General features: G+C 40.2%; 1 protein-coding gene across 2 annotated transcripts in view; it reads right to left on the reverse strand.

Annotated features, from left to right (window-relative positions):
- Window positions 1–241: 241 nt before the first annotated feature.
- The window catches only part of LOC103364641 (inactive rhomboid protein 2), a 32266-nt gene continuing 6532 nt past the window's right edge, over window positions 242–25975 (reverse strand). The window contains exons 2-19 of one of the 2 annotated variants that reach the window (XR_520558.1): window positions 19774–19923; window positions 17216–17367; window positions 15862–16045; window positions 14843–15064; window positions 14152–14280; window positions 13688–13797; window positions 13130–13348; window positions 12787–12898; window positions 12464–12538; window positions 11605–11766; window positions 10907–10992; window positions 10676–10739; window positions 10420–10514; window positions 10215–10290; window positions 10025–10125; window positions 9315–9468; window positions 1965–3220; window positions 242–252 (exon numbers count right to left, since the gene is read on the reverse strand). Coding sequence is in view for 1 of the 2 variants with exons in the window: in XM_008291810.1 (XP_008290032.1) it covers window positions 2789–3220; window positions 9315–9468; window positions 10025–10125; window positions 10215–10290; window positions 10420–10514; window positions 10676–10739; window positions 10907–10992; window positions 11605–11766; window positions 12464–12538; window positions 12787–12898; window positions 13130–13348; window positions 13688–13797; window positions 14152–14280; window positions 14843–15064; window positions 15862–16045; window positions 17216–17367; window positions 19774–19911 (2511 nt within the window). In the remaining variant the exon portion in view is untranslated. Of the gene's footprint in view, window positions 253–802; window positions 3221–9314; window positions 9469–10024; window positions 10126–10214; window positions 10291–10419; window positions 10515–10675; window positions 10740–10906; window positions 10993–11604; window positions 11767–12463; window positions 12539–12786; window positions 12899–13129; window positions 13349–13687; window positions 13798–14151; window positions 14281–14842; window positions 15065–15861; window positions 16046–17215; window positions 17368–19773; window positions 19924–25975 lie in introns of those variants that run through there. The other variant, XM_008291810.1, reaches the window with a different exon arrangement.

The raw sequence follows: 25975 nt of genomic DNA on the forward strand, positions 1-25975 counted from the left end.
TGTAACTAGTCTAACATGGTTTCAGGTTCTCTGTTAAGCCTGTGAGGACAAACTTAGTCTATACGATGAATATCTATTAATCCTTTGTAGAAGCTTTGTATACCTGCAGTAACTGTACATCTACATGCCAAAGTAAATCTGCAGTAATCATGAAATCAAAATGACAAACGAGGGATATCAGAAAGCAAACGTCAGATAAGAAGCGGATGTATTAACGTAAACATGTTGTTTAAAATGAAGATTTGAGAGGTTCTGTTCCAGAAGTCTGTGGCATTATTGTAAGCATGTTCAGAAAACCTGCCCCATCAGATCCCCTGTACAATTTCTATTCTACGTATATCTGCTTCAAAGACGTCTTCTTTTTGTCTCCTGTCACCTCTCTCCCTGTAGACAGTCACCACCTTTGCCTCCCACAGTCTTGAATCAAGACTAATTTGTTTTTTTTATGATGCTGTTTTGTTCTAAAAGTAATAAAAGTTCTATTTTCTAATTTGTTTGTTCTTATATTGTCTCATTTACACTCCATTAGCCATAGTTATTTTCATATTAGTTAAGAAAATGCATCTCACCACAAGGTCACTTTCAGAGGAACTTCTGGAACTTTTGTTAAACTTTCTTCTGAGCACTAAGGATCACATTATTTGAAGTGTTTTCTTGACCTTGGAAACAGCAGACAAGGAAACGACCTCAACACAAGGTTTCTTTAAGCAGAAAGGTTCTGGGAGGAAAAAAAAAAATCTCAAAAAATGTCTTCAAAGCAGCAAACATCATGAAACTAACATGAAATTAAACTAGGCCCAGATACTTCATTAGAGTGCGTTTATTTTGACATGACCGCTTTAACTGACACATTTTTTCACATATAAAACCAAAGCAAAACAGGAACAGTACCTTGACAATGACTTGAAAAATTATTTTAAACTTTCCCTTTTTATTGTATTAAATAGAAAAAAAAAAAAAAGGGTGAACTTATTTGGTCCCGATGCAAACACAGCAGTGAAGTCATGACGGCGGACTTGGTTGTTGTGATTCAGCTCAAACATTCACATGCTCACATGTCAAAAGGCACAGTAAAGAGGTTTCCTTACAAAAGGTGGACGCTATTGTTCACACTTGGCCCACGTAACGGATGAGGGCCGAGTCTGACGGCTGCAGCGGTGGAGATGCGCTGCTGTGAAATCTGAATAAAAACATCTGAATTGGTTTTGTGTCCTCAGAAACACCAGATGATCAGCGAGTCACTTCTCTAGACAAACTCACATAATCTCATAACTCACTCAGTAACTCGCATAATCCTCCACACAGCAGTCATTACTGAGGCTTTCCTGACAGCTGGGGTCAACACATACCAGAACCCTGAACAACAACAAACTGGATGCAGGGCAGCGTTTAAAGCCAAGGATGTGGAAAAGGTTTCATTACAGACGTCAGGACTCGTCACACTGTGAGAGACCCTCCAAGGCAAGGGCACAAACAAAAGGAAATGTAGAGGACAAGACTTGCATTTGTTTAAAACACTTTAAAACCATCTGTCTTGCATTGTTCAGTATCAGTGAATCCAGAGACTCCTACAGTGCATTTCACAACTTAAGGCCCGTGGGAAAACTTAAATGGGATCTTGTGAGTATTGTTTCCATAGAAGTTGAAAAATACAGTAAAAAAAATCTGCTTTGATCCAACAACAAGCCAGATTAAGTCATCGCTCCGTGAATAAATATTACGTTTGATTTATTTCAGAGTAAGTCTAGAAAAGGCTTTAGGCACCACCGTGATCAGACAGATAGGATCAAATAGAGACACTGAAAGCAGAGCTTAATTTAAAATTCATTTGTGGCAGTGACATACAGAAAAGTGACAGTGAAAAACAACATGCATATATGGGAAGAAAAAGCAGCACGTGGAGTTGCTTTGGTAGGTTCGGATCACAGGTATGTTCATGAGGGGTCAGAAAGCTGATGACAAACGACGCAGAAGTACAATGAGGCATCTTTGTAAAACGGCATAGTCTGCTTAAGGCAACTAGTGGTTCTGGATAGAAATCTTGCCTTAGTTGACCGCTGATATTGGATTTGAACTATTTCAGCTGCACAATGAATACTCGGAACATACCGTTATCTTTAGCAGAACCTTTCACTGCTCCAAAGAGTATTGACTTGCCAAGTGCATACATACAACGAGCAAAGATGGGAAAAAAAATGGTTTGAAAAAACATTTCTCACTATTTGGAGAAGCAGCGGGACACAATGAGAGCTGTTGTAGTGTTAAATCCAGTGTTAATGAAAACAAGAATTACAGGTCGGAAGCATCTGATGTGTCTCAGTTTACCTGACGGCCCATTTATGCAAAAGTCTTCCTTTTCACCGCAGCAGTTTGTCGTCCATGGATTTAAAGGGAAACTGACTGAGAGAGTCTGTAGACTGATGTGTGTTTATAAAACGAGGAGGCCCGGCAGTCTTTCGCTCTATAGATCTTCTCATTGGTGTCCATCCTGCTCGTCGCAGTTTTAATGTCCTGAGTTTCTTTTCCTGTCCTGATTCTGAGAACCAACCACCGGGTCGTACCAGCCTTGACTGAGGATTGAAAAGGTTGAATAAGTTTCATGGAAGCAAGTAGGTCAGCAGGCTGATGAGAAGAGACTGATCCTATTCCATTCACACGGACTTTGAGCAGATCTTTTATCAGAAAATAATAAAAATATGATTGCCAAATTCTTAAAAGGCCACCAAGATGACCAGAAGTAGACCAGCAGCACAGAAGCGCTCACTAGATGTCATCAGTATCCTGGAGACTAGTGCACCACATGGTCAATGTCGTGGTCTATGTCATACTTTTCACAGAACTTGCTTGTGAAGGGCAGACAGGTGAGATGCTCCAGCCAGTGCCAGTTAATGGGGTAAATATAAAACCAAACGATGAGGGAAGAGAACAGGCCGATGTAAGCCACCAACGAGACGCCGATGAGTATACGTTTCCGGTATTTGTCAAATGTCCCGAAGGTGACGTAGGGCAGGAAGGCAAAGGAGAGCAGCAAGCCGCTGAGGAAACCAAAGATGTGGGCGATGTTATCGATCCACGGAAGGAGGCCGCACAGGAAGAGGAAGAGGACGATGCCCAGCAGTTTGAGGAAGGCCTTCCACGGCTTCTCCAGCATCTGCCAGCCTTGAAACAACTCAACAAAGAGGCAAGCAAGGAGGCCAAACTGAGAGCCTGCCGGACCCACCTGGAGGGAGAGAAAGCAAGAAAGAGACACATTACAGACGATTAAATGACTACAAAACAAAAACATGTAGAAGATTATTCCAAGTGTCCACAGGTTTTACCAATACTGAAAAAAATGTGGCTCTACATACTACACACATACTTTCTAACAGAACCTGCTTTGTGGAGACGATGTATTTTCGGCACATTTTAAATGAGATCTATAGAATACAGGGATTTGGATGAAACTTCGTACTGTAAGCTGAGAATTGGTTCATTTTCCAAAATCAAAACTAACACATGATAAGTTCAGGGACTGTAAATTGAAAATCTGATGCTTCTTTCAGTTTTTACACTTTTTGGCTCTGACAAATCATCATCATTTTGGCAGTTTTAAAATGCTAACAGACCTTTCAAACCTGCGAGTTTTGGGATTCAGAGGCTTAATAAAGGTTGTTTGTTCAGACCAGAAGCTGCAGTGTTCTTCTGCAGCATATATCCACTTACACATAAAACCCTTTTCACTGTGTATGTATGACTCAGGACATGCATGACACACAGCTATCTTTGATGCGTACTGGAAATAAAATGCATACATCCTGCTTACTGCTCACACGGGGCTTTTAGGTAACTATCTGCTCCACTTATTTGGTAGATAGCACTGGGTCACACATGCACGTGGAACAGATTTGAAGTCAAATGCGTCACTCAAGATTTAATTCCTTGAGTTGTCAATATTGTAAAACATATTTTGGATATTTACAGCATTTACACCAGCAAAGAATGCTTTCATTTGTTTGTCTCCTGATGCGGTTCGGACACTGACACAGAGGAAATTGTGCCAGTATGAGCATAAATTATGTTTTACAGGCAAGAATGATGTGATTTGTGAAGAATGTAGACCAGGAGGCAGCATGTTTCCGACTTAGTGTTCCAGATTGGTGCCAACATCAGCGATTTGGTCGGCAGTGAATGGTGATAAACGAAGTGAACCAAATATGACAAATTCAGTCCAGTTATCAGGTGAGCCGGCTAGACGGATGTGTAATTAACAGACACACACTCACACGGGTTGTGTTCGACCAGAGCAGCAGAGATTTAACCTGATTACTAAATCTTGGCAGCAAGTTCTCAGGATCGTATTTTAAGTAACAATTATTTGCACTGGCTCATTTTGAGTACCGCTAAGGGACTTAATCGTGATCCAGGGAACTGTAGTTACTGGTAATGTTAATGAATAAAATCGACTTTTCTCTTTGGTCACAACATCACATAGTAATCAACAAGCAGAAACAGGTTTGGAGGAGTTCTGAGTGACTCTTAGTGGCTCTATGGGGATTGTAAAACTTGACAAAGGTCTTGATTGCTGCAGGTTGACCTGTCCACAGTCTGTCTTGGTTACAGATCTAGTTCTGGAGAAGAACGACAGTATGAGCCCTGGGTCGGGCAGTAAAGGTGAGCAGATTAGAGTGACGTCAAGGCTGAGTTTGGAGGCTTGGTCTGGTCAGAGGCAGATGGCTAATCTGTGAAGACATTAAACATCCACAAGCAGAAAAAGAGCATGGCACTCCACCCACACGCCTCTGACACGCAGGCCGACACGCTCCTCACACGGGCAACAGTCGCTCGCTACTGGTTAAGATTGATCATATTTGGAGCGACGTTAAAGGTCGATGCAGTGACCTGAAGACATCTCTGTTAACCTGAGGACATGTACTATTGTGCCTTGATCACAAATCATATTTCTCCAAAATAGGGTTTTGATTAAACCCCCATTTGTGTGTGTCTGCGTGTCAAGGAAGAGGAGTTGTAATCTATTGTTTTCTGACTAAAAAATCCTACTATTCTGGTTTCTACACCAACTGTCTTCACCCAGACTCCATGTGCAAACACTCAGAATAAACTTGCACATTGTCCTGCACTTGATTAAAACTTTTAAAGCCCAGCTAAACAATGGAACCTTGTAGTGATAATGCCTCATTTCATTCCAGCTATTTCATATTTTAAGAAACTGTTGCGACTTAGACACCTGCTCTCTCACTTGGGCTAAATTAAGATGTTTTCCTCAGTAGATTCAACACTCTGCTTCACAGTTGGTCATTCATTTGGTCGATTAGATTTCCAAGTGAAGAATCTAAAACTGTTAACGTACTTTGAAACGCATAAGAAGTCCATCAATATATATTTTTTAGCAATTGAATAGATACTGCTGATCACATCTATACAGAAGGAAAACAAGTGGCCTGTGCAACACTAATGAGTGAAAGGAAAGGTCAACGAGATGAGCTGCACTGACTCTGACTCACTGTGACGAGTAGTTTAAGTACAGCATAGTATAGTCTGTACAGGAACAGCAACCCTGTCTGTGGTGACATTTATGAATTGGAAACCAATAGATAAACAATTCAAGTTGCTTTGTTTTTCTATTATAGTTCGACTACTTTTGTTTATTTTACATTTGTGTTTAATATTTACTCTCTAAACTGAGGAGCCAACATCCCACAGAGTCAGGCGGTGTATCGTAGAGCTTGAGAATACTATAATGTCTGATCACATGTTCCAACCAGTGCATTCCCAGACAGACTGAATGTCCTCTTCCCTCTAATTCTTCCTGGCAAGTGACATGTATAATCTCCACTTACACTTTCAGCTAACTATTCCCACAGAACAGGCTTCAAGACCTTATCGTCACATATCAAATTAGAAAAGTGACATACTGGAGACTCCTCACTGTTAACATAAGAAGGTAGAACTATCCATATTATGTTTCCAAGTGGTTTGGATTTAGTTGATAAATTCTGGCATCAAAATGTAAAGCGTAACAAAGTCTCTGACCTTGATCAGCTTCTATGTAACTGGAGTAAGAGAGAACTACCTTTTTCATTTGTTATAGTTAAAGCTACAATGCATTATTGTGCATATTGTTCAGAAACAGGGATGATGGAGCGTCTCATATGACATGCTGTAAACCAACCACGCAATGAGATCACTTCAACAGGTGAAATATCTGGATAGCATGGCAACAGAGAAGGTGCAAAGTACAAATGAACAGAGTAGCATTTTGCTTTTCTCTAACAGACATATTGCTATGTAGTAATGTCGAGATACAGCATCAATTAAAAAAAAAAAGAAACATTCCACTAAAATAAACCTGACTTTAATGTTTGTTTTGTTAGCAGAAACTAGCATTGTTGGACTTTCACAACTCTGCAGAGCTACTTTTCGTGAGAGAATTACTCAGTCACAGCTGTTGTTTGACTGATTTTTGCGCGAGCCATGGGGGCTCCTTGACTCAACAGTTAAAGAATAATCCACTTAAACCACCTCTTTAAGTGGATTGACCGCCCTCAGTTGCGCCTCGCATGTGCTTCCTCTGGTTATTCCTGGGTGTGAAGGCCTGTGAGCTGGTTTGAGAGAAGGAGAGCTTGGTGGTGGGATTTCTGGCTCTCACGTCAAGCTACGTCATGGGGGGTCGGCTTAAAAAGATAACAGATGTCTCGATGACATCAAGACATAGATGCAAAGCTGAGAAGCATATGCAAACTCATATGAATTACCTCTCATGTGTGAGTATGTAAACCAGTTGTTCCAAAGTAAAATATGAAGCATGTGTCACTATCAAAGTGCTCTTTACACATCCACGACAATTAAATAAAGAGTAGAGCCTTTCATGTGGGCGTCAGGAAAACCTGTTCATAAACGGTCATGGATCAGAAGCATCAGCAGACACGTCTGGTCTATGTAACAATTGTCTTTGTTTAAAGATAATAAATGTAATCCAATTTACTAAGTACCGTAGCATTGGCCTTTTGGAACCCACACAATGGCATTAGGCTAATCTCTTAAAGGGGAAATTGGGCTACACAGACTCACACAAAAAAACAGACTTGCCGGTAAAAAGTAGGTAATCCAGACTGTGTGTTTTAAATGCTTAGCAATTTGTTGTTTTTGGCAAAAATTAAACGGAAGTGTAATACACAGGAAGTAGGAAACGCAGACTGTGACATGAGTAGAGAGCATCGTTGTCATATTAGGTTTCTGGTGCAACTGTAAACGATGGTTAATGAATATTTAATAAATCGTCCGTATTATTTTCCCTGCATAGATGGTACAAAACATCAGATGGTGTCAAACGTGAGTTATTCACAAGGTGCACAGGGTCGACCGGCCAGAGCATTTTAAAAGCATGTAGAGACGTGACCTAAGACAGTATTTAGCTGCAGCTGACTCAGCAACCACTTTCTCTCTCACACTTAATCTCGTGTACCAAGAGGATTGCTTCAACTTACCAGCAGCACATCCGACAGGACACAACAACGTGCATTAACTGTGGTGATAATGTCCAAATAAAACATTTGAAGCTTTGCGATGTACTGTAAATATAAAGATTGGTGTCTGACAGCATGCGTTATATTTTTTTTAAAGGTCACGGTAACACCACAGAACTCCCTCCTCTAAAGTGTTTTTGGGTTTATTAATAAAATATTATTGTTTATTAATCAAACACATATACTAATAAAGATCAGTGGCTTTTTTGTGATGTGTTTCTATTACAAATTGTGTGATAATAATAAATTACTAGTCACTTCAATGTTGCTGTGAAATGCTGTTTTAATATGCTGAGACTAGTCTTGTACTGTTGCCTACAACCAAAAACATATGAACACTGTGCTTTATGCTTGGGCTGGATGACACAGCTGTCTTCACAGGAATGATTCAGCTACAGTAAAGTGGTCCTGTGTGTTATCGACTTAAGCTCAGTTCTCTAGGCACTTGCACAGTTAACCCTGTGAGTGTATCCTGTGCCCCTATAGACCTCTCTAGACTAAGGCAGTCATGTCTGCTCTAATAATCCCCTGCAGGAGAAACTCTGCTCCAGTAAGTGAGTTAAACTAAGCTGATCTAAGCCACTGAGCGGGAACAGCAAGAAAACAAACTATATTTACGATGAAAACGTAGCAATATTTTGCAACATCATTAAACACGACTGAAACACGAGAGGTGACGGGATCTTAGTATCCAGGAAACATTTAGAACAGATTTAGCTCTAATAGGTGTAAATTCAGTGGTGGCTTTTAAGAAGAGAACAGAACACAGGATCATGTCCAGCAGCCTGAATATTTGGCTCTTTAATTAATACAAGGGGTGTTAAAAAGATTTTGGAGAGCAGGAGCACAGGCCCATATTTCAGATTGCTTAACACACCTGATATTTGACCGGCAAGACTGCACTATGTGTGTTTGACATGGATGGTGTGGGTGCCCTGATAGCTAAATGATCAGGGCACAAACCACTTTCAAACAAAGAGTTGCCGGTTTCATTCCTCGCCGGGTGGATCTTCACTGCATGTCATTCCCCTGATCTGTTTCTTTTCCCACATATCCTATCTGTCTATATTGTTTCAATCTAATACAGGCAAAATGTCAAAAATATAATAATAAAAAACATCGAGAAAAAAAGCATCAAGTGTTAGTTCTTAAGCAATTAAAATAAATCAGCTTGGCAAGGGTCACGACAATCCAAACATGTTGGTGATTAGCATAAAGTAATCTTGGGGAAAAACAGCTTTTTCTGCCTCTGTAAAAAAAAAATTAATAAACTTTTTAGGTTTTTCAGTGTGTTTGTGCACGTGGAAAGTTACAGCAGATTTATTTGCCTCACATCAATGTGCATGAAAACAGTGAACTGCAGTAGACAAAGCATGTGTTTGTCAATGTTACTATGCTGAATTACAAGAGAAGCGTGCATTCTGTTTGTAGCTGTGCACGTGGAAGGCTCACTAGTGGCACTCTTGCACTTGGAGTAAGCATATATTGTTTGCTGTGTGCATGAACATACCTACCACATGGGAATTTTTGCAGGTTTAAAAAAGGTGACGTCACAAAAACGAACAAAAACATGACGAAAAGCTGACATTACTGGCTGTCAATCACTTAAAATGCCGTGCAGCAGCTCCCCTGCTGATGTCATCTTGTATTCATCCTTCTCCAGCCTGTACACCAGATGAACTCACTGGTGTCCAAGCATACCAGGAAACTGTGCAAACTCTATGTGTGTGCACCTTATTTGTTTGTATATCCATGCATTAGATGAGATTTTTCATCTGAAGAACTCACCTCAGCTCTGTAGGGCAGGAACAGGGCCGAGGCAAGGTTACCGGTGATGCCACTGAGAATGTATATGATGGAGATGCGCGCCCAGCCTGCCAACTTCTCCAGGTCTCTCAGTATGGTCATTTGGAACACCACTGACACCACGCAGTGTAAAAGCCTACAAACACACATGTATACATTAGTCTGAGGGTGGCGCATCTGTCATTTCAACCACTGCATTATACCAAGATTTGCATATTTTCGTCAAGCTCCTTTGGCCTGTTTGCTTTCTTATTCGAAAAGGGGTAAACTTAGGGGAATTCCATTGTGCCCAGTATTAGCTTGAAGTATTAACAATACTCATGTGAGTGAACTGCTCACGAGCACTGGGGCCTCATTTAGAAATATTTCATTAGGTTTGAATCCTCCAGGATGCTGACATAATGAAACCTCACTAAGTAGTCATTCACAGCCATTGGCAATGAATGAAACAGCTCATCGACTGTGTAAAAAGGCTTAACACTTTGTCACAGCATATTAAACATTCTCAGAATGATATTTAATACCTACAAAGTGTTACCACTACAGCTGCTCCATGTATAATCAGCTCAAATAGCTCACTTATAGTTAATGGTAAAATTAAATGTTGTAACAAGAGCCACATGTAAGTCGGTACAAAAACATGAACAAACAGAAATTAAATATCTGTCTTGGGATGTCGCTGAGGTGCATACCCAGCATGGAGGAAGAGAGAGAGCCACAGACGGTAGAACTGATCAGGAACGTCAGGGTTGAGGAAAGGCAGCAAGCCGCACACATCATCCAGACAGTGTACCTGCGTAAGGACAGTGTGGTCAGACGTTTACTAACCCACCAACACATACACGCATAATGCATGCACACACACACACACACACACACTACCTGTGAGCAAAGTGTTGCTTCCTCATGGAAGTACCCATGCATGAAAGAGCAATACTCTCTGGTTGTGATCTCACATCTACAGGAGGAACAAGCAAAACGTGATTCAATTTTGTTCCAAATGACCTGGCAATGATATGGCAGTTTACCAAGCATATGATTGAAAACTTGGACAAGGACCAAGGTGATATCTGCTCATGTTTCCCACCTGCCCTTAGTTCCTATGCAGCAAGGCCGTCCCTTGATGTTACAGTCCATGTGCCTGTAGCCTGTGTGGTTCCACTTTTGTGGCAAAGTGCAGACCTGGGAAGAGACACGTAATGAAAAATAACACAAACCTGTGATATTAATATGTTCCTCAAACATTATTCTTTTTGTAAACCTCAAACACTGAGTAGCAAAGGAAACAAAAGGGATGATAGCCTGCAAAATTCATTTCCAAAATAGTAGCAGTTTGCCCTCACCGGCCACTGGGTGATGTCGTCTGGCCACGTATGAGGCGCTAAAGAGGCAGGCTCTTCACACACTCTGGTCACAGCATTCAACAATGCAAGATACACAAACACGATAAGTCAGTTTTGGCACAAAATATTGTTTTTCAAGTTTAATTATGACGACCTTGTGTACGCTTACTTGCTGTTTCTTAGAAAAGCTCTACATTTAATGAGGGACAATAACCACATGCACATTCTCACCTGGGATCCTGGTGACAGACAGATCCAGAAGACCTGGTGATGTCCACATTTTCATCATTCCATTTAATAAAGGTGGCCAGTGTCTCCTGCATAAAGTTGTTTGAGTATTTAGTATACGAGTCTGTTTCCAATTTCACAAAATTATAAGAGAACAACGCAAAAAACGGAACAGAATAAATTGCGTATATTTACAATACAGCACCTACAACTACTTAAACAAGGTAACAACATCTGTTTCACAAACCTTATTAGGCTACAAGTAGATAAACTTACAAGTAAAAATATCTCTGGATTAAAAGACCGACTAAGAAATAGAAATTTTCTCACAGTACTTAATATTGTCAGGGTGAATCTGTCAGAGAAGACACTACAAGTTAAAGTGAATTAAGCCTGTGCATCTACAAGGAAACACAGTTAAGACGCATGTCTTATAAATGTTTAGTCTAACTTTCTAGGTGATTATGTGCTTAAAGATTATAAACTCACGTGCAAATCTGTGTTTAAGACTGCACGCTGATTGTGCTCTGTAGCTACACATATGTGTGCAATAACCTCTTTAAGTTCATTTTTCTCATATTCAATTACAGTGTCTTTTTGGTTAAAAAAAGACTTGGAAGGTTGTTTTTTTTTAAAATTCTGAAATCCCATTTAAAGCTTTAAACACTGACAAACTAATGCGCAAAGGACAAACCACGTACAGAGCAGTCCCAGCTGTGAGTCTGCACACATCCAGAGTTGTCGTTCTGAACGCAGCAGCCAGACTCTCGTTCAAGGTCTTTGGCCCTCTTGATCAGACTGACGATCTGTGTGTCCTGACGGATGCAGGGTGAGAACTTGGCCCCCAAGTGGATCAGATCGTCCTGAAAATAAAGGAATTTATTGCCAAGATTAACAGTTGTGGAAACCCACACATGCCTACAAAGTGATCTTCAGGTGAGAGAAAAAAAAAACTAAATTGAACTCTAATATTTACATGTATTCTTTTTGGATGTAGATCAAGTCTTCTAACAAGTTGTAACTATGTGTTCATGCAGTCCGTTATAATGGCCATTCCAGTATTTTATTTATTTGTTTAAATACAGAAACCTGCGAGTTAGACTCACAATACAAACACTTAACAATGGCAAATGAACTTTACGTGTTGACTGTGGGGAGCAGAAATGACCTGCTTGACATTTTAAGACATATAGAGGTAACCGCTTTTAAAACAGTGTACGAGAAGTGATAGGTTACTGCTTGGTGTGAAAAACAGTATGTGACAGGAAATGAAGTAAGATATAAAGTGAGAAAGTCACAAGCAAACAGGGTGTGACATCGCACCATGAAGAAAGAAGCGCTTAGCCTTACCCAATTATACATCTGATTACAAACTGAAGGTCAGAGTGTCCTGTATCCTACATATGTCTGTATTTTATAGTCTGGCTCTGTTCATCTAAAATATTTGAAGAAACAGTTCCCTTAGGTTTTATACACAAAGACAAAAATGTAATGTGAGCGCAATTCTAGGTTGAGAACAAAAAACAATTTGTGTAACACAGCAGCTAAACTGAGACTCACAGAACTGGGACCAATCCAGAAGTTCTCCTGTTGGATATACTTGACACTCTCATAGATGCCTTTGTTCTTCAGCACCTGCAGAGGGCAACAGAGTCACACAGCTTATCAGCGCTGCTACAGATTGAGTATATGAAGATTTTAAAAGTTAGTTTATGAGTAACAAATTAGAAACAAATTGTGTTTGTCTCTTAAATGCATATTTTTTAGTTGTGTTTGCTTGGATGAAAAAATACTGTGACTTAAATGATGACTGACATATTTAATGCTATTTCCCCCCTGATTGTTTTGTGAGAAAAAAAAAAAATATTTGGGGTTTAACTCACCAGTTCAGACGTAGAATGTTGTGCAAACCCCACAGGGGCGAAACCATACGTGCAGCAGGCCAGCAATGTGATAACTACATGGACAAATGTAATCCAGTAGGTAAAGTAGGGCCTAAAAACACAAACACAGAAGCAGGCACAAGTCATGACAGGGCGATACATATCGTTAGTCCAGGTGTCAAACACCACATTACAGAGGAGACAGTTTCTTTGGAGAAAACTAACAAACAAGCAACTGATTTCACCGGTTTGGTTTACTCTCCAAGATCTACAACTGAATTATTTCAAGTGTTTAAATAATCCATTCGTAAGTCTGTCCAACAAGCTGCTACTCATCTCCAACCTGTGGCTGTCGAAGTCGTCCAGCTGCTTCTGGACGTTGCTGCTGAGGCTGCGTCGATAGTGTCGGTTGAGCCATTTCCCCACAACGCCCATACCATACTGACGCTTCTGTTTGTCAAATGCAAAGTGCTTAACTTGGGAGGCAATGCGACGACCACGACGAGGATGACCCTTCTCAGGCACTATGTTTGGTGTCCTGGGGGTCCGAGATATGTCCTTACTGGAGGAAGATAGGATGGCAGAGAGAGGCATAGAAATTGAGAAGAAGCACATACGGCAATTCTAGTGGAAGAGGCAGAGATGTGGAGCTTAGTACAACTTGTTCATACAGCTTTTGATGAAACATATTTTTCATTGACTTCCAATAGCCATACCTGTTCGGCATGCTTTAAGCTGCAGTCAGATTTTCAAGCACTGAGTTAGTTGATGATTAATAGCAGGAATGTGTTTATTCGATATTCCAACACAAGCACTGAAAACTATAGGAACAATCAAGGGACTCCAGTTCATGGATGTTGTCACGGTGTTCATTTCTCTGACTGTGTATTTATTTACTTACATGCTGGGGAACTTCAGGTCCGTCTGATCGCACGGAGCAAAAGCGGCCGACATGGGAGGTGATTCAAATACATCGTCAGCCATGGAGTACAACTCGTCATGAACATCAACCTACGCAGCAGAGATTGAAGATGAATGTGTAGTCAGGCATCATTTGTGTTTAGAGAGCACATTTTTGTTTCTATTGCAGGACAACTTTAGGAAGTGGACTAAAACAGGACACCTGAAGGCAATCTAGAATGGAAAAATAAGTAGCTAGCAATTTCTGAAGAACGAAGACTGATAAAAGAAGCAGATAAGCAACGAAAATGTAATAAAGTGAAGTAGAGTGTGGCTACTGACAAACTTAGGAAGGAATAGAAAGTTTTTTTTTTTTAAATATCCAAGTTTGCCAAAGAAAGCAAAAGCAAAGACAGCAATTGCTGCCAAAGCACTGACAGGTTGGTACAGAGAATGGCTGCTGACCTTGCTGAAGAACAGGGACTCAGATGCGTCTGCAGAATCCACAGTGTCTTCGTCCATCCAGCTGGGCCTGGCAAAGCTCCTTCTGGGAAAACTGCGACCAGTCTGTGAGCCTGCCAAACCACTACGGCCCTGGACAACACACACAACACATGACAAGTGATTTCACATGTGCACAAAGTTTCCTAATCAGTTCTGCTCTACTTACAATTATGGTAACAATAATAGAAAATTGGAATAAAGGAACTGAATACATGTTTATTTATAAAGTCTATGTAACCTCTGCACTACAGGTAATATCTCTTAATTTAAAGAAACGTTTAAAGCTTATTATTATTACAGTATACACATTCTTTGTGTCACCTAGGTGTAATTATAATTAAATTATGTTTAAATACTTAGCTATCATGTTTGTATTATTTTTGCATTAACAAAAGCATACGATAGATTTCTACAGTGTCTAGATTTTAGACAATATGAGGTTACTTTAAAATGTGATGTTCTTCCAACACCATGATTCCATAGAAATCTGTTTCTGCTTTTACTGCAGAGTAAACACAATTTTGAAGCGTGATGAGAGTTGGTGGTTGCCATGGAGGGAAAAAAAACAAGAAACGTGCAAAGAATTAACAATCCCTTTTCCATCTGGAATACACAACCAACATACACATGGGTTCTTTGGTAACCTACTCACCCTCAGCAGGTTGGATGCAGCTCTGATGCTCATGCGGGCCACGGACTCTCTCTTTCTCCTGGGGAAGCGACTGTAGCCGGAGCGCTGGCTGGTGAAGGAGCTGAGTGAGGTGACCCCTGGTGTGACAGGAACCCCGTGAGCGGTGTGAGGTGTCCTGGGGGAGCGGCTGTCCACCTCATCTGGACAACGGAAAGCTCGACCCCGTGCCAGGGGGTCCACAATCTACCGAAAACACAGATTGGTGTAAGCCCGTCAAAAATATTTGTGCTACATCATGACACTAACATGAACTTAGCCACTACTAGGTCAACATCTGTTGTCATCACACCATCTGCATGCACTTTAAGATGTGCTGAGTTAACAGTGGTGACATTTTGAAAGAGATTTGTTGCATGCGTCTGTGCATGCATGCATGTATGTATGTATGTATACTAAGATGATAGCACAGTGCAAATATGGGACATTTTTGTCATTGAGCTCCCAATTTCAGAATAAAACAAGATAAGGAAGGTAAGCACAGGACAGTGAACAAAAGATAAATGTAACACTAGATGATGAGTAGATGAGTAGAGCTGCCTGCCAACGACTGAAGACAGAGACATGATTCATCTGGGACACAGATGGTCCACGTCTGCCACCATGCAGGAATGTCTCCATACAGGCACACTTTATCAAAGCCAGTTACTGTTTTCCCTCGCTCTCCCAAAAATCTACGTCTTATTTATTCTTGATGCTCATCTTGAAAGAAAAAAAGGGGAGTTTTTTTTTTAAGTGTGTGAATTTGACTAAAAATGGGCATTATAAGTAGCTACACATGCACTTGTTATGTGTCACCCTCTGTATTTTTGCTTCTTGCATAACTATTTTTTTTATTTTTAAACAACAGTAGCAGTATTATAATGATGTATCTAAACAGCCTATGCTGAATAAAACCTTATTCAGGATGTGAATTATTTGCTTGTTTGGAGTGTGTAGCTTAAGGCACACTGTAATCATGTGTCTCTATAATGGTAACATACCTTGGGCATCCTATGTGTAGCTGGTGAGTCCAAGTTCTGGTCGATGCTGGTGGCTGTCTCAGGCTCTCTGTACTGGGCCTTCAGTTTGCCGTATCGTTGGCTGCAGTGGCGTAGGCTCTTCCTGTGCCATACCTGCTGCTTGGTCTCGCAGTCTTCACCCACCCCAAACCACTGGGCTGTATTCCTAGTGGGACAGGAAACAGTTGGTAGCCACAGTCACAAATATTACAAAAATAATCTTAAAGGTACCATATGGTGAAAATATTTTATTAATTGCGTTTTGTAGGTCTTATAAACTTGGAGGCGTTAAACAAAATCTGTTAAGTTATGAAGATGTTTACTTTTACCATCCCTTTAGTACCCCCCAGAAGTATTTAGCCTCCTTCATAGTGTGTTCTTTCTGAAGGGGAGCAGCCCTAAAACCAGGGGCTACACAGTCATGGTAAAATGAACCATCTTGGCAGTATTTTGTTAAACACACTGCAGGGACAAGTGAGACTTTGATTCATCTGCTGAAAAAGAAGATACACAATATGGGACCTTTAAAGGAACATAGTCAGAGAACATACATTTAAGGAGTGTGTGTGCAGCAGCTCTTCTAGTAACATCTTTTGTTTGTGCTGACATAGATGGCAAACCACTGAACACAACAAGAGATACGAGATGCCCAAGTAGCCAACATCTCTGCAAAACATGGTACAAAACTTTGACTAAATAGCATCACTTACATTTTCTTTGTTTTAAGCTACATAAACAAACAAACAAGAAAAACAAACTGAGAATAATTTAACTTATCTAAACAAGTAATTATAAAAAACAAACAAACTGTGCTATTCTGAATTTACAAAATGCTGCTTAACCAACAATGACACAGCTTGCTTAATTTTGATTGAACTACAGAAAGGCTGTTGTAACATTTAACTGAAGGAATTCTGCAACATACAGCTAATATTTCTAAATACTGCGCATGCTTTAACACTGTGCATTCCTGAACATTACATGCTTGTCTTTTTTCCCCCACTGTAGTCAAATCATGAGACTCTTGGGACATGTTGCTGGTAAATATTGACAAAAGAACTGACTGCTGTCAGTTGATTGGAGGGATCCTGAAGAGGACATTTTTTAGTCAGTGAACTGCAGGGAATAAACCATTTACTTTCTGAGTGCTTAAGGTGAATGACCTGTAGGGAACAGCTCTTTGATATATACGCATAATGCCATCTGGTGAAGAACACTTCACTGTGTCCTTCCATGAGTTCCATGAGTTCATGAGGTTGCTGACTGCTGTAAACCATTATAGGTGTCTTATCAAAAACTGCCAGACATGACTGTGACCTGCTGCTCTCCAGCTTACCTTCGGATGCTTTGTGACAGTGATGTCTGTCTACCAAACTTTGACCTTCTTTCTCTGGCAGAAAAGCCTCCGTCTCCAGCTCCATTGACGCTCTCTGACACAGAACCGGTTGCTTGACCACTCATACTCTTTTTCAAAGACGGTCGTAGCGGCTGTTCAAAAAAAAAGGAGAAATAATGTTGCTGTTATAATGCAGGAATTGTTGATGCAATGAAACAAACAATGCAAATGAAACAATATCTGCAGAGGGAAAAACTGTTAAGTGTACGAGTGGATATTACAATAACCTGCATAAAGTGGGAACAGCAAAGCAGAAGAGACGTATCAAACTACTGTGAGATCACATATAGACCTATAAAGCTCTACAGCCCTTAACTGTAATAAGCTGAATAAAAGTGAATTACTGCAGAGGCCTCAGGAACCTAAACAACATCTCACATAAAATGACAATCAGATTATAAGACTGTATAAAAGTACGCTGTTAATTTGAATTAGTGGCAAGATTAAATCCTTGTACTGAGATATTTGGATTAAGTGCTCAATTAATGTGGTCACAACTGCTTTCAGTCAATATTTTGTCTGGTCCCATACTGCTACAAGGTCCAGAACAAAAACACCCCATCCACCTGATCTCCTAAGCACCCACTTGTGTATGCTGTTGAGTGTTCTTCTGTTAGGTGTGGTGTAGTGATTCCTCAGAGAGCCCATTAGCCTAACCTGCAGCGACTCTGCATTTGGCGAGGCTAATGGTATTGTCATTCTGAGAGCTAATGGGGCTCGAAGTGAGTTGTAAGTGAGCCATATGTTCAGGCTGAGGCTTGTTAGGACAGGCGTTTACACGGCCTCTGTTTCTGGCACTGTAGACATGTTATTAGAGAAAACAAAGGCTGCACGTGTAAATTCGAGGATTTTGAACACTTTATCCAGATTCTTCTTAATTCAAAACTCAATGTGAAATGGTAGAACTCGAGTTTCTAAATGTACACAAAAGTGGTTTCAGTATTAACTACAGTACATGAAGCAGCGTTTATGTGCACATTTAGAACTATTTTCGGTTGTCTTAGTAATGGAAAAATCAGTAAGTCACACAGTGCAAATACCTGACTTGCACGATATTTGCATGTTCATTACACTGCTTGCCGTTTAGGAAAAGTTTAACTGTAGCACGCTCGATTGAACGCTGACAACCGACTACTTTGTGTTGCTGAAATGCCACTGTTTGTATCCAAAGTAAGGGGCCCACAGAGGGATAATGTATGGCCTTGTGTCCACAAACTGCCAGACAGCTGTTCAAAATGCCTCTTTGCCTCAGCAACTGGCAAATTCAGAGGCACTGAGAAATACCGTGCTGCCCCATTAATGTGTTAAGTGCTTTCAAAAATAAAGTACTGCCCAAAGTCTTTCTTTTTGCCCCTGTATAAGTTGAGTCAGTGTCAAATGACTAGTAAGCATGACATCTCATTTCAAAGTACTGCACTATACCAGTCTTCAGCCCAAGTAAAACAAATCGGTTTCATTCACGGCTTTGAAAATGTTAAAAAAAAAAAAGTTTTGCTTGCAATTATTTTTGACAAAACTAAACTTAAACTACACTCCCCACAATGATGCTGCATTCACTTTACTGACATTTAAAACAGGCTGCTATAATCTTTCAAACATTGTGGTGGGATTTAACTGAAAGGATCACCAGGGCTCCAGGTCAACTTTTTCACTTCCCACCTGGTCACAAGCAAAACACATCACTTGTTGAACATCTGCTTATCGATAGACGCTACAATTTACGGATGTTCCCTGCTGCTGCTTGGTGGCTGTGGTGTGCTCAGACAGGCGTGTGACTGAAAAATACTTTGAAAAGAGTCAAACTGGGGCGTTCTGGTGTCAGAATTTCATGAGAAGACCACATGTTTAAGTGGAAATACCACAGTCCACCAAAGTTAGAAAAAGTGCTGCTTTCCACCCCTGTGGTTAACACAGCAGCTGCCTGCGCCGGTTGCAGTGACACCAAAACAGATTATTGATGGTGATGATCAAGCACGTGGACAAATGCGACTAGCTGAAATCCAAAAGATCTAAAACTGTAAAATCAGATGGCAAAAGCCGGTGGCAATTTGTAAGTTAAAAAGAGTTTATACTGCACATCCTTGCCTTAAGCTTGGAGAGAAAATTTCTTACAATTCTAGACAATTACTCTTTGAACGAGTGCCAAATTTTAGGGATGGGCTCAGCGTCAGTCATTTAAATCCATAGAGACAATCCCGCCAACTTTACCACACACAATGTCGGCATCAAGGTTAATATCAGCGGCTGCTGTACACCAACAAATTAATTGAAATGACAAAATGTCCTTGTTGGTAATAATGATTTCTGACAGTAAATATTATATAATAGAGTTTGCAGTCTATTGGTGCCATGTGTCAGCGTTAAAGGTATGTGCTATAAAATTATGTTTTGAAACTTTCCATTGCCTCAACATGCATAGGAAAGCACTGTACACTGTGATGTAGTCAGCGACTATCTCTTCCACAAAGCAGTGAAACAGGTCGAAACAACCAGCCTACCTGTCTTTCGGGGCCCTGGGACATCATCTGCTCAGGTGGAGGGATGGCTATCACGAGGCTGGGCGGCTTCTTACTCTTCAAACGACTATCTGTTTGGCCTTCATATGGAGGAGGCTCCTCCGAATCCTGTGATGCCATCCTGTCAAAGTGCTGGAGATCAGAAAATCAGAATGTTATAAACACAATTCAATGCCATTTAAAAACATGTTTGACATGCTATCACTGCGCAAGTTTAAAGGGAGCCTATATGTAGCCTCTACTCCTCCTCTTTCTAAGAAAAGAAGAAAAAAAAGACTTTTGTTAACACGTCTCACGTGTTCATAAATATAGTAATAAACAACCTTAAAAACACGAAAGAAAATAATGTTAGCAAACAAAATTTTAGGTGCACTTCCATCATTACAGTTAAAGATGTTGGTCTCTGACTCAATGATGAAAGTGAATCCATCCATCCATTATCTATACACCGCTTAATCCTCACTAGGGTCATGGGGGGCTGGAGTCTATCCCAGCTGATTCAGGGTGAAGGCAGGCGACACCCTGGACAGGTCACCAGTCCATCACAGGGTTACACTTAGAGACAGACAACCAAGCACACTCACATTCACACCTACGGACAATTTAGAATCACCATTTAACCTCAACATGTTTTTGGACTGTGTGGGAGGAAGCCAGAGAACCCCAGAAAGAACCCACACTGCACGGGACGAACATGCAAACACCACACAGAAAGATCCCGGGTGTCCGTGCTGCGAGGCAGCGGTGCTAACCACCGAGCCACCTCGCAGCCCATGTTAAAATTATTATTTTTTTAAATAATTCTGTAAAGCATTCAGCCTATCCAAGGATGAATTCATTTTGATATTGTCAAAATAAAGCTTTGCCTATATTTAAACAGAGTTTAAATATAGTGGCAGGGTGAAAAGATTCATCCAAGCTCAATTCTCAACTAACAAAAAAAAAAAGAGATTAAACATAGCAGAGAATGCCCAGCATCAGAAACTGGGGTGTTTTTGTTTGCCGTTGCATCAAGTCTTTCCTGGCAACTTCGTGCACAACAGTGGATACACTGCTTTTCTGCATAGCCTCAACAATAAATCAAAAGGGAAACTATCACAGTCTGTCCAAACAAACTGTCTTTGAGAGCATTTGGCTTTCTTCCACTTCTATCTGCAAAAAAAGTCACTGCCAACTTTCCTTGCTTTTTGATTACGTTTGCAAGGCAATTTCTCAAGTGATCCTTAAAGGGTTTTGCAATTCACTTCAAGAAAAGTAGAAATTGCGTTATACAAAGGACAGCAACCTTGTCTTACTGCACAGTGTTCAGATCACTGATTAAAGTTTATGTGATTACAGAGGAAGAGATGAAAGGAAAGGAAACGGATGTCTCTTTCACCACAACTATGCACCTAAAAATAGAAATCAAAAATGTAGACAAGTAAATACATTTTATTATATTTATTATACTATGTCATTGTCTTGATCCCGCAATAAAAACAGTACAAAATTGTTAAAGAATCAGTCATTTCAAAATTGATTGTATTTATTGCATTCATCTTTTTAACACGTGTGATGATTTATTTTCCTATTAAAATAATGTGATTCTAGACCTAAAGACCTGTTGTCTGCAATTATACACTCAGGAACAATTATCAGGACATTGCACATTTTCTGAAAATGCTTTTGGAAAACCATTTTGTTACAAAACAAACAAACATATACGCCTCTGGCTAATTCAGTGAATTAAATACATGACCAATAAACATACATTAACACAATAAATGATACTACTACTACTCATTTTCAGGCTGCCAAACACTGCTGCGTAACCAAAGGTGCTGGCATCTGGTGACTATATTGCCGCAGGCAATGCTGCTCATTGATTTGCAGCATAGTCCACAGCACAACTGTAGACTTTAAAATGAATCAAGGGAACTGGTTAACCAACAGAATTTTTAAAAATTGATTGTGCAGCACTTAGTGTACTTGGGCTACTAATGAAAAAGCAACAGATACACCAGCTGTTAAGCTGTTGGGAGCGACACCCGATGACATCAGATGACAGCAATCAATAGTGCTTTCCAATCGTCCTGCATCCTCAAAGGGGTTAGTAATCTATATCCTTTTCCTCTGTTCAAACAGTCTTCCATTCGTTTTATTGACCTCATGTATTAATGGTGCTCTGTTCTACCTTTCTGTCAGCTTATAACACTCTACACCCAGCTATTTGGAAAAATAAAAAGAATAAAGTAAAGCATGATTCCTGTCAAGATCACTGTGTCTTGCTGCCCATGTTTACAAACGGCAGATCATATTTACTGTGTATACATGTGTACACATACTGTGCCCAGTGGATGACACAAATACCACATCCTAAGTTCTGTCATTTGACTTGATATAGCTGAGCTGCCGTAATGAGACTTCTTACTCTGCCTGCGCAGGGACAGAATGTAATTTTCAAACTTACTTATCTCCGTCCTGCAGTCTTTACCCAATCACAGTCAACGGCGGACCAAGAAGCCAGTCTATTCCTGGAGCTCAGAGCGTCTCATAGCATTACAGCGAGTATTTCCAGCGAAATCAAAGGCATTGCAGGCATAGACCTATTATGTCACAAGCCTTGGCCAAAATATCCATTATGGTCTTGAAAGCCCTGAATGCTGTCCTAGAGTTGTGGTTTATAAAATCAATGCGAGACCCTGGGTTTCTGCGACAGGAATGGCAGCAGCATAGAAACCTGACACCAGCTCAGTCAATAGCCTAGTTTCCACTACACAGCCGAGGAATGGTTAGACAGGGCTGGCCATATTGTTCTTGACACTTCTTTTGCGCAGGCTCTCTCAAATACACAATTTCTATAATATCTTTATGCTAATAGGGGTGTGCATTTACATTCTGCCAACATATTTTTTTTTCAATTGGATGCATCAAATATTTGAAGCTTGGATAGAATGCCTGATTCAGTCCTCTTGAGACAGAGTATACTGGCAATCTAGCCTGTGGTTCAGTGGGGTGGTGGGTAGGGGGTGGGACCCACCCACTTAGATAATGAAATAGCAAGGAATTTGTCTAATGGATAGAGTGCTCAAGTGGCAGAGAGACTGCTGCTGACCACACTCTATCAAGGCAGACAGGCAGTTGTTTGGATGCCCAACGAAAACTAATGGGGACATCCTGTACATTGTACTCTCCAGGGGCAAGATAACTATATGAAGACACTAGGGACGTATGTATGTAATCAATAAAGTTCTATCTAAGGCATTTACGTGGAGCGTTTAGGATTTTAACAACATGTGTAACTATACTGATACCAAAACTTCAACTCCATCTATAGGTTAAGTTATGCATACATTAAACAATATCAATATTAATATTAAGACAAATTAAGATTTGTTTTTCTCAGGTAAACAACAATGGGCGTTACAGACAGCATCGATCTCAACCGATCTAGAGGCCAGATGCTCAAAGCAAGACCATTTCATGAGAACCGCAACATGTTTAGAATATATTGTTAAATCTGGCCTGAAACTTTTGTACCAACTTCATTTCCCCCCAGTTCTTCCAAGCAAGACTGCAAAATTAGTATAAACTTTGGCTTGGTCACATTTACCTTATAGCAAACAGCCTCTAGTTAAGCAATTTCAAAATAAGCAGATCAAAGAAGACCACCAGCACTCTGATTTACTGTGGCACACCTACAGTAACAAAATGTCTCTTTAAACATAAGAATTTTAAACTAAGAATGTTCCAGCGGTCCATTTAGGAAGGTCAAATTACTTGGCAGTCCCTTGGGTTTAAGGCTGATTTGGTTTAGAACATGGAGAATAATTCAATAAAGATCAACAGAATGCAGCTTCATCATAAGTGTGTATAAACAGTATCATCTGTTGTATGGTACAACTGTAGTAAATCATTTGCAAGAGGCTACAAAATAATTTCTGACTTGCTCAAGAATGAATGACAGCCCACATGAAGAAATTAGAGAGAAAAAAAAAAAGACAAGAAATACCTTTTCCAACAGGCATTTACAGATAAGGAAACATTTCTACTGGTGTTACACAGCAAGCCTGTTATGACAGACTACTCATACTGCCAGCATGAAAAATATCTAAAGAATGAGTTCAGTTATTTTTACTTAATCCATGCCCATGATTTTCTCCAGCTGTCTGGGAATGGTAGCATGTGAGTACGAAGCAGTACCATGAAGTATCATTCGCTAAATAAACATAGCAAGTAACCATCTATGAGCATTCAGTCAAGTATCAACCACACCTAGCTAATGGGATATTTTGAGTTATATACAACTTGTCACGCTCCAGTTGTGTTCCCAAAACCATGGAAAGAATGAGAAATGACGAATCAGCGGCAAGTTAAAACTTGCTAAGAAAACATAGAAAAGGTAGAACAACACCATTAGTATGCAAAGAAACAACGGGAATTCACAGGAAAGATAATTCAGTGGCAGATTCCTCCGCCTCCGACATGAGGGTCGTACGTTAGCGGATCCCAAAGACTCGCATGTCAGAGGGAGGAACGGACATCAACACAATGACATCATCCAGGGATGATGTCACATGATATAGGAAAATACCATTTCTAACAAATGTCCCTGCAAGTCTCAGCCTCTCTGGTTTCTAACAATTCACAGATTCACTTAAACAACTCCCCACTTGACTTTTAATCAGCTGGACTGTGTGTGTGTGTGTGTGTGTATGTTTGCCAACTTTAGATTAAGATCACATGCTCCTATAGAGTGTGTCACCATGGTTCAGCCTCTTCCCACGGGGATAGGCCAGCCCTGAGAACGTGTCAGTGCATATGTTTGTGTGGATTCCCATTTGTCCAACGCTCCAGGTAGCACTATCCTTTGTAAACCTGAGGATGAGGTGGACTGTGCTCATTCAATCAAAGCTGTGTAGTTCTGGCTACATGTAACAGGCTGCAAAAGTGCTTGAGACAAACTACCCTTATCTTATAAACACCATACACAACCCGCACGCAGGGGTGAGGAGACAATATCATGTTTCATTTTCTGCCACACTCACTCTGCACAGCAGTTGACTGACTCCACTTGGACGAGCTGTGCTGTAGGTTATGTGTAGACTGCACCAGATGTAAAACAAGAGTGTCCTTCCAGCTAATGAACAGGACTTTAAGTATGGTTGTACTATTTAACAGTAAAAAATTAAAATAAATACATGTATCTAATTGTAACACCATGATCAATCATTTTATACTGCATTTCATTAGATGTCGACTATTATTATTATTGTGGGAGTATAAAGGCAGAACTACAGCGTGGTAATCTATGGATGATACAAAAGCAAAACTACAACAAAAAAAATTGAGACATCCACTATGACTATTACACAGGCAACAAATCGTGTTCACTCATTGTGTATTTTTGGCTTTCTTTACACATTTGAACCAGGGGAATGGTTGAGAATCGACAATATGCGCCTCCACAGCAGTAAAAAGCATGTTCTTGGTTCTTACTGTGGAGAAAAAAAACAAGAGTCTTTCTGAACTAAAGCGCTGTGAGTGCCAAGCTCAATCTTTTTTTCTACTTCTGCCATTTTAAGCATTTGCGTGACCTGCCTGAGCAACTTGTAGTAGCCGAGCAAGCACATTCACTTTATGGGTTAAAGTAGCCAGTATTAACAACTGAGCCATGTCACTGACCAAAGCATGTGTATTCAATTGAGAAATGATGTAAACATGAGCGTAGGACAAAGATGCGTCTGTTTTCCCATGATAAAGAATAATCTGACTTACTGCCACTGGCTGTTGGAATGCAGAGGACTGGGTAATGGTATCTGCACAGTAGGAAGACTGTAATGAATAATAATTCTCGATGCTCAGACCCACTTAGCAAGGGTTTCATCTATCATTTCACTACACCATATTCCACTCAAGCCCTGTGCCTTGTGATTTATTGGTTAGTAAATCTTCTGAATGCATTCAGTGACTGTGTCTGGTCTCCTCTGAAATTAAGTTATGGACATATATTCACAGGAAAAGTTTTCCATACAGTTCAATGATGAAAACCAGGTCAGTATTAGAGTTTCAATGAATACTTCTCTACTATTAATTTGCTTAACTATTTAAATAATCAATAATTACATTGAGCAATTTCAGAAAGAAAAAAAAAATCAATATTCTAAAAAAATTTCATTTTTTTTATGATAGTTAACTGAATATT

This window comes from Stegastes partitus, unplaced genomic scaffold (assembly GCF_000690725.1).
Source record: "Stegastes partitus isolate 25-593 unplaced genomic scaffold, Stegastes_partitus-1.0.2 Scaffold764, whole genome shotgun sequence".
Taxonomy (NCBI): domain Eukaryota; kingdom Metazoa; phylum Chordata; class Actinopteri; family Pomacentridae; genus Stegastes; species Stegastes partitus.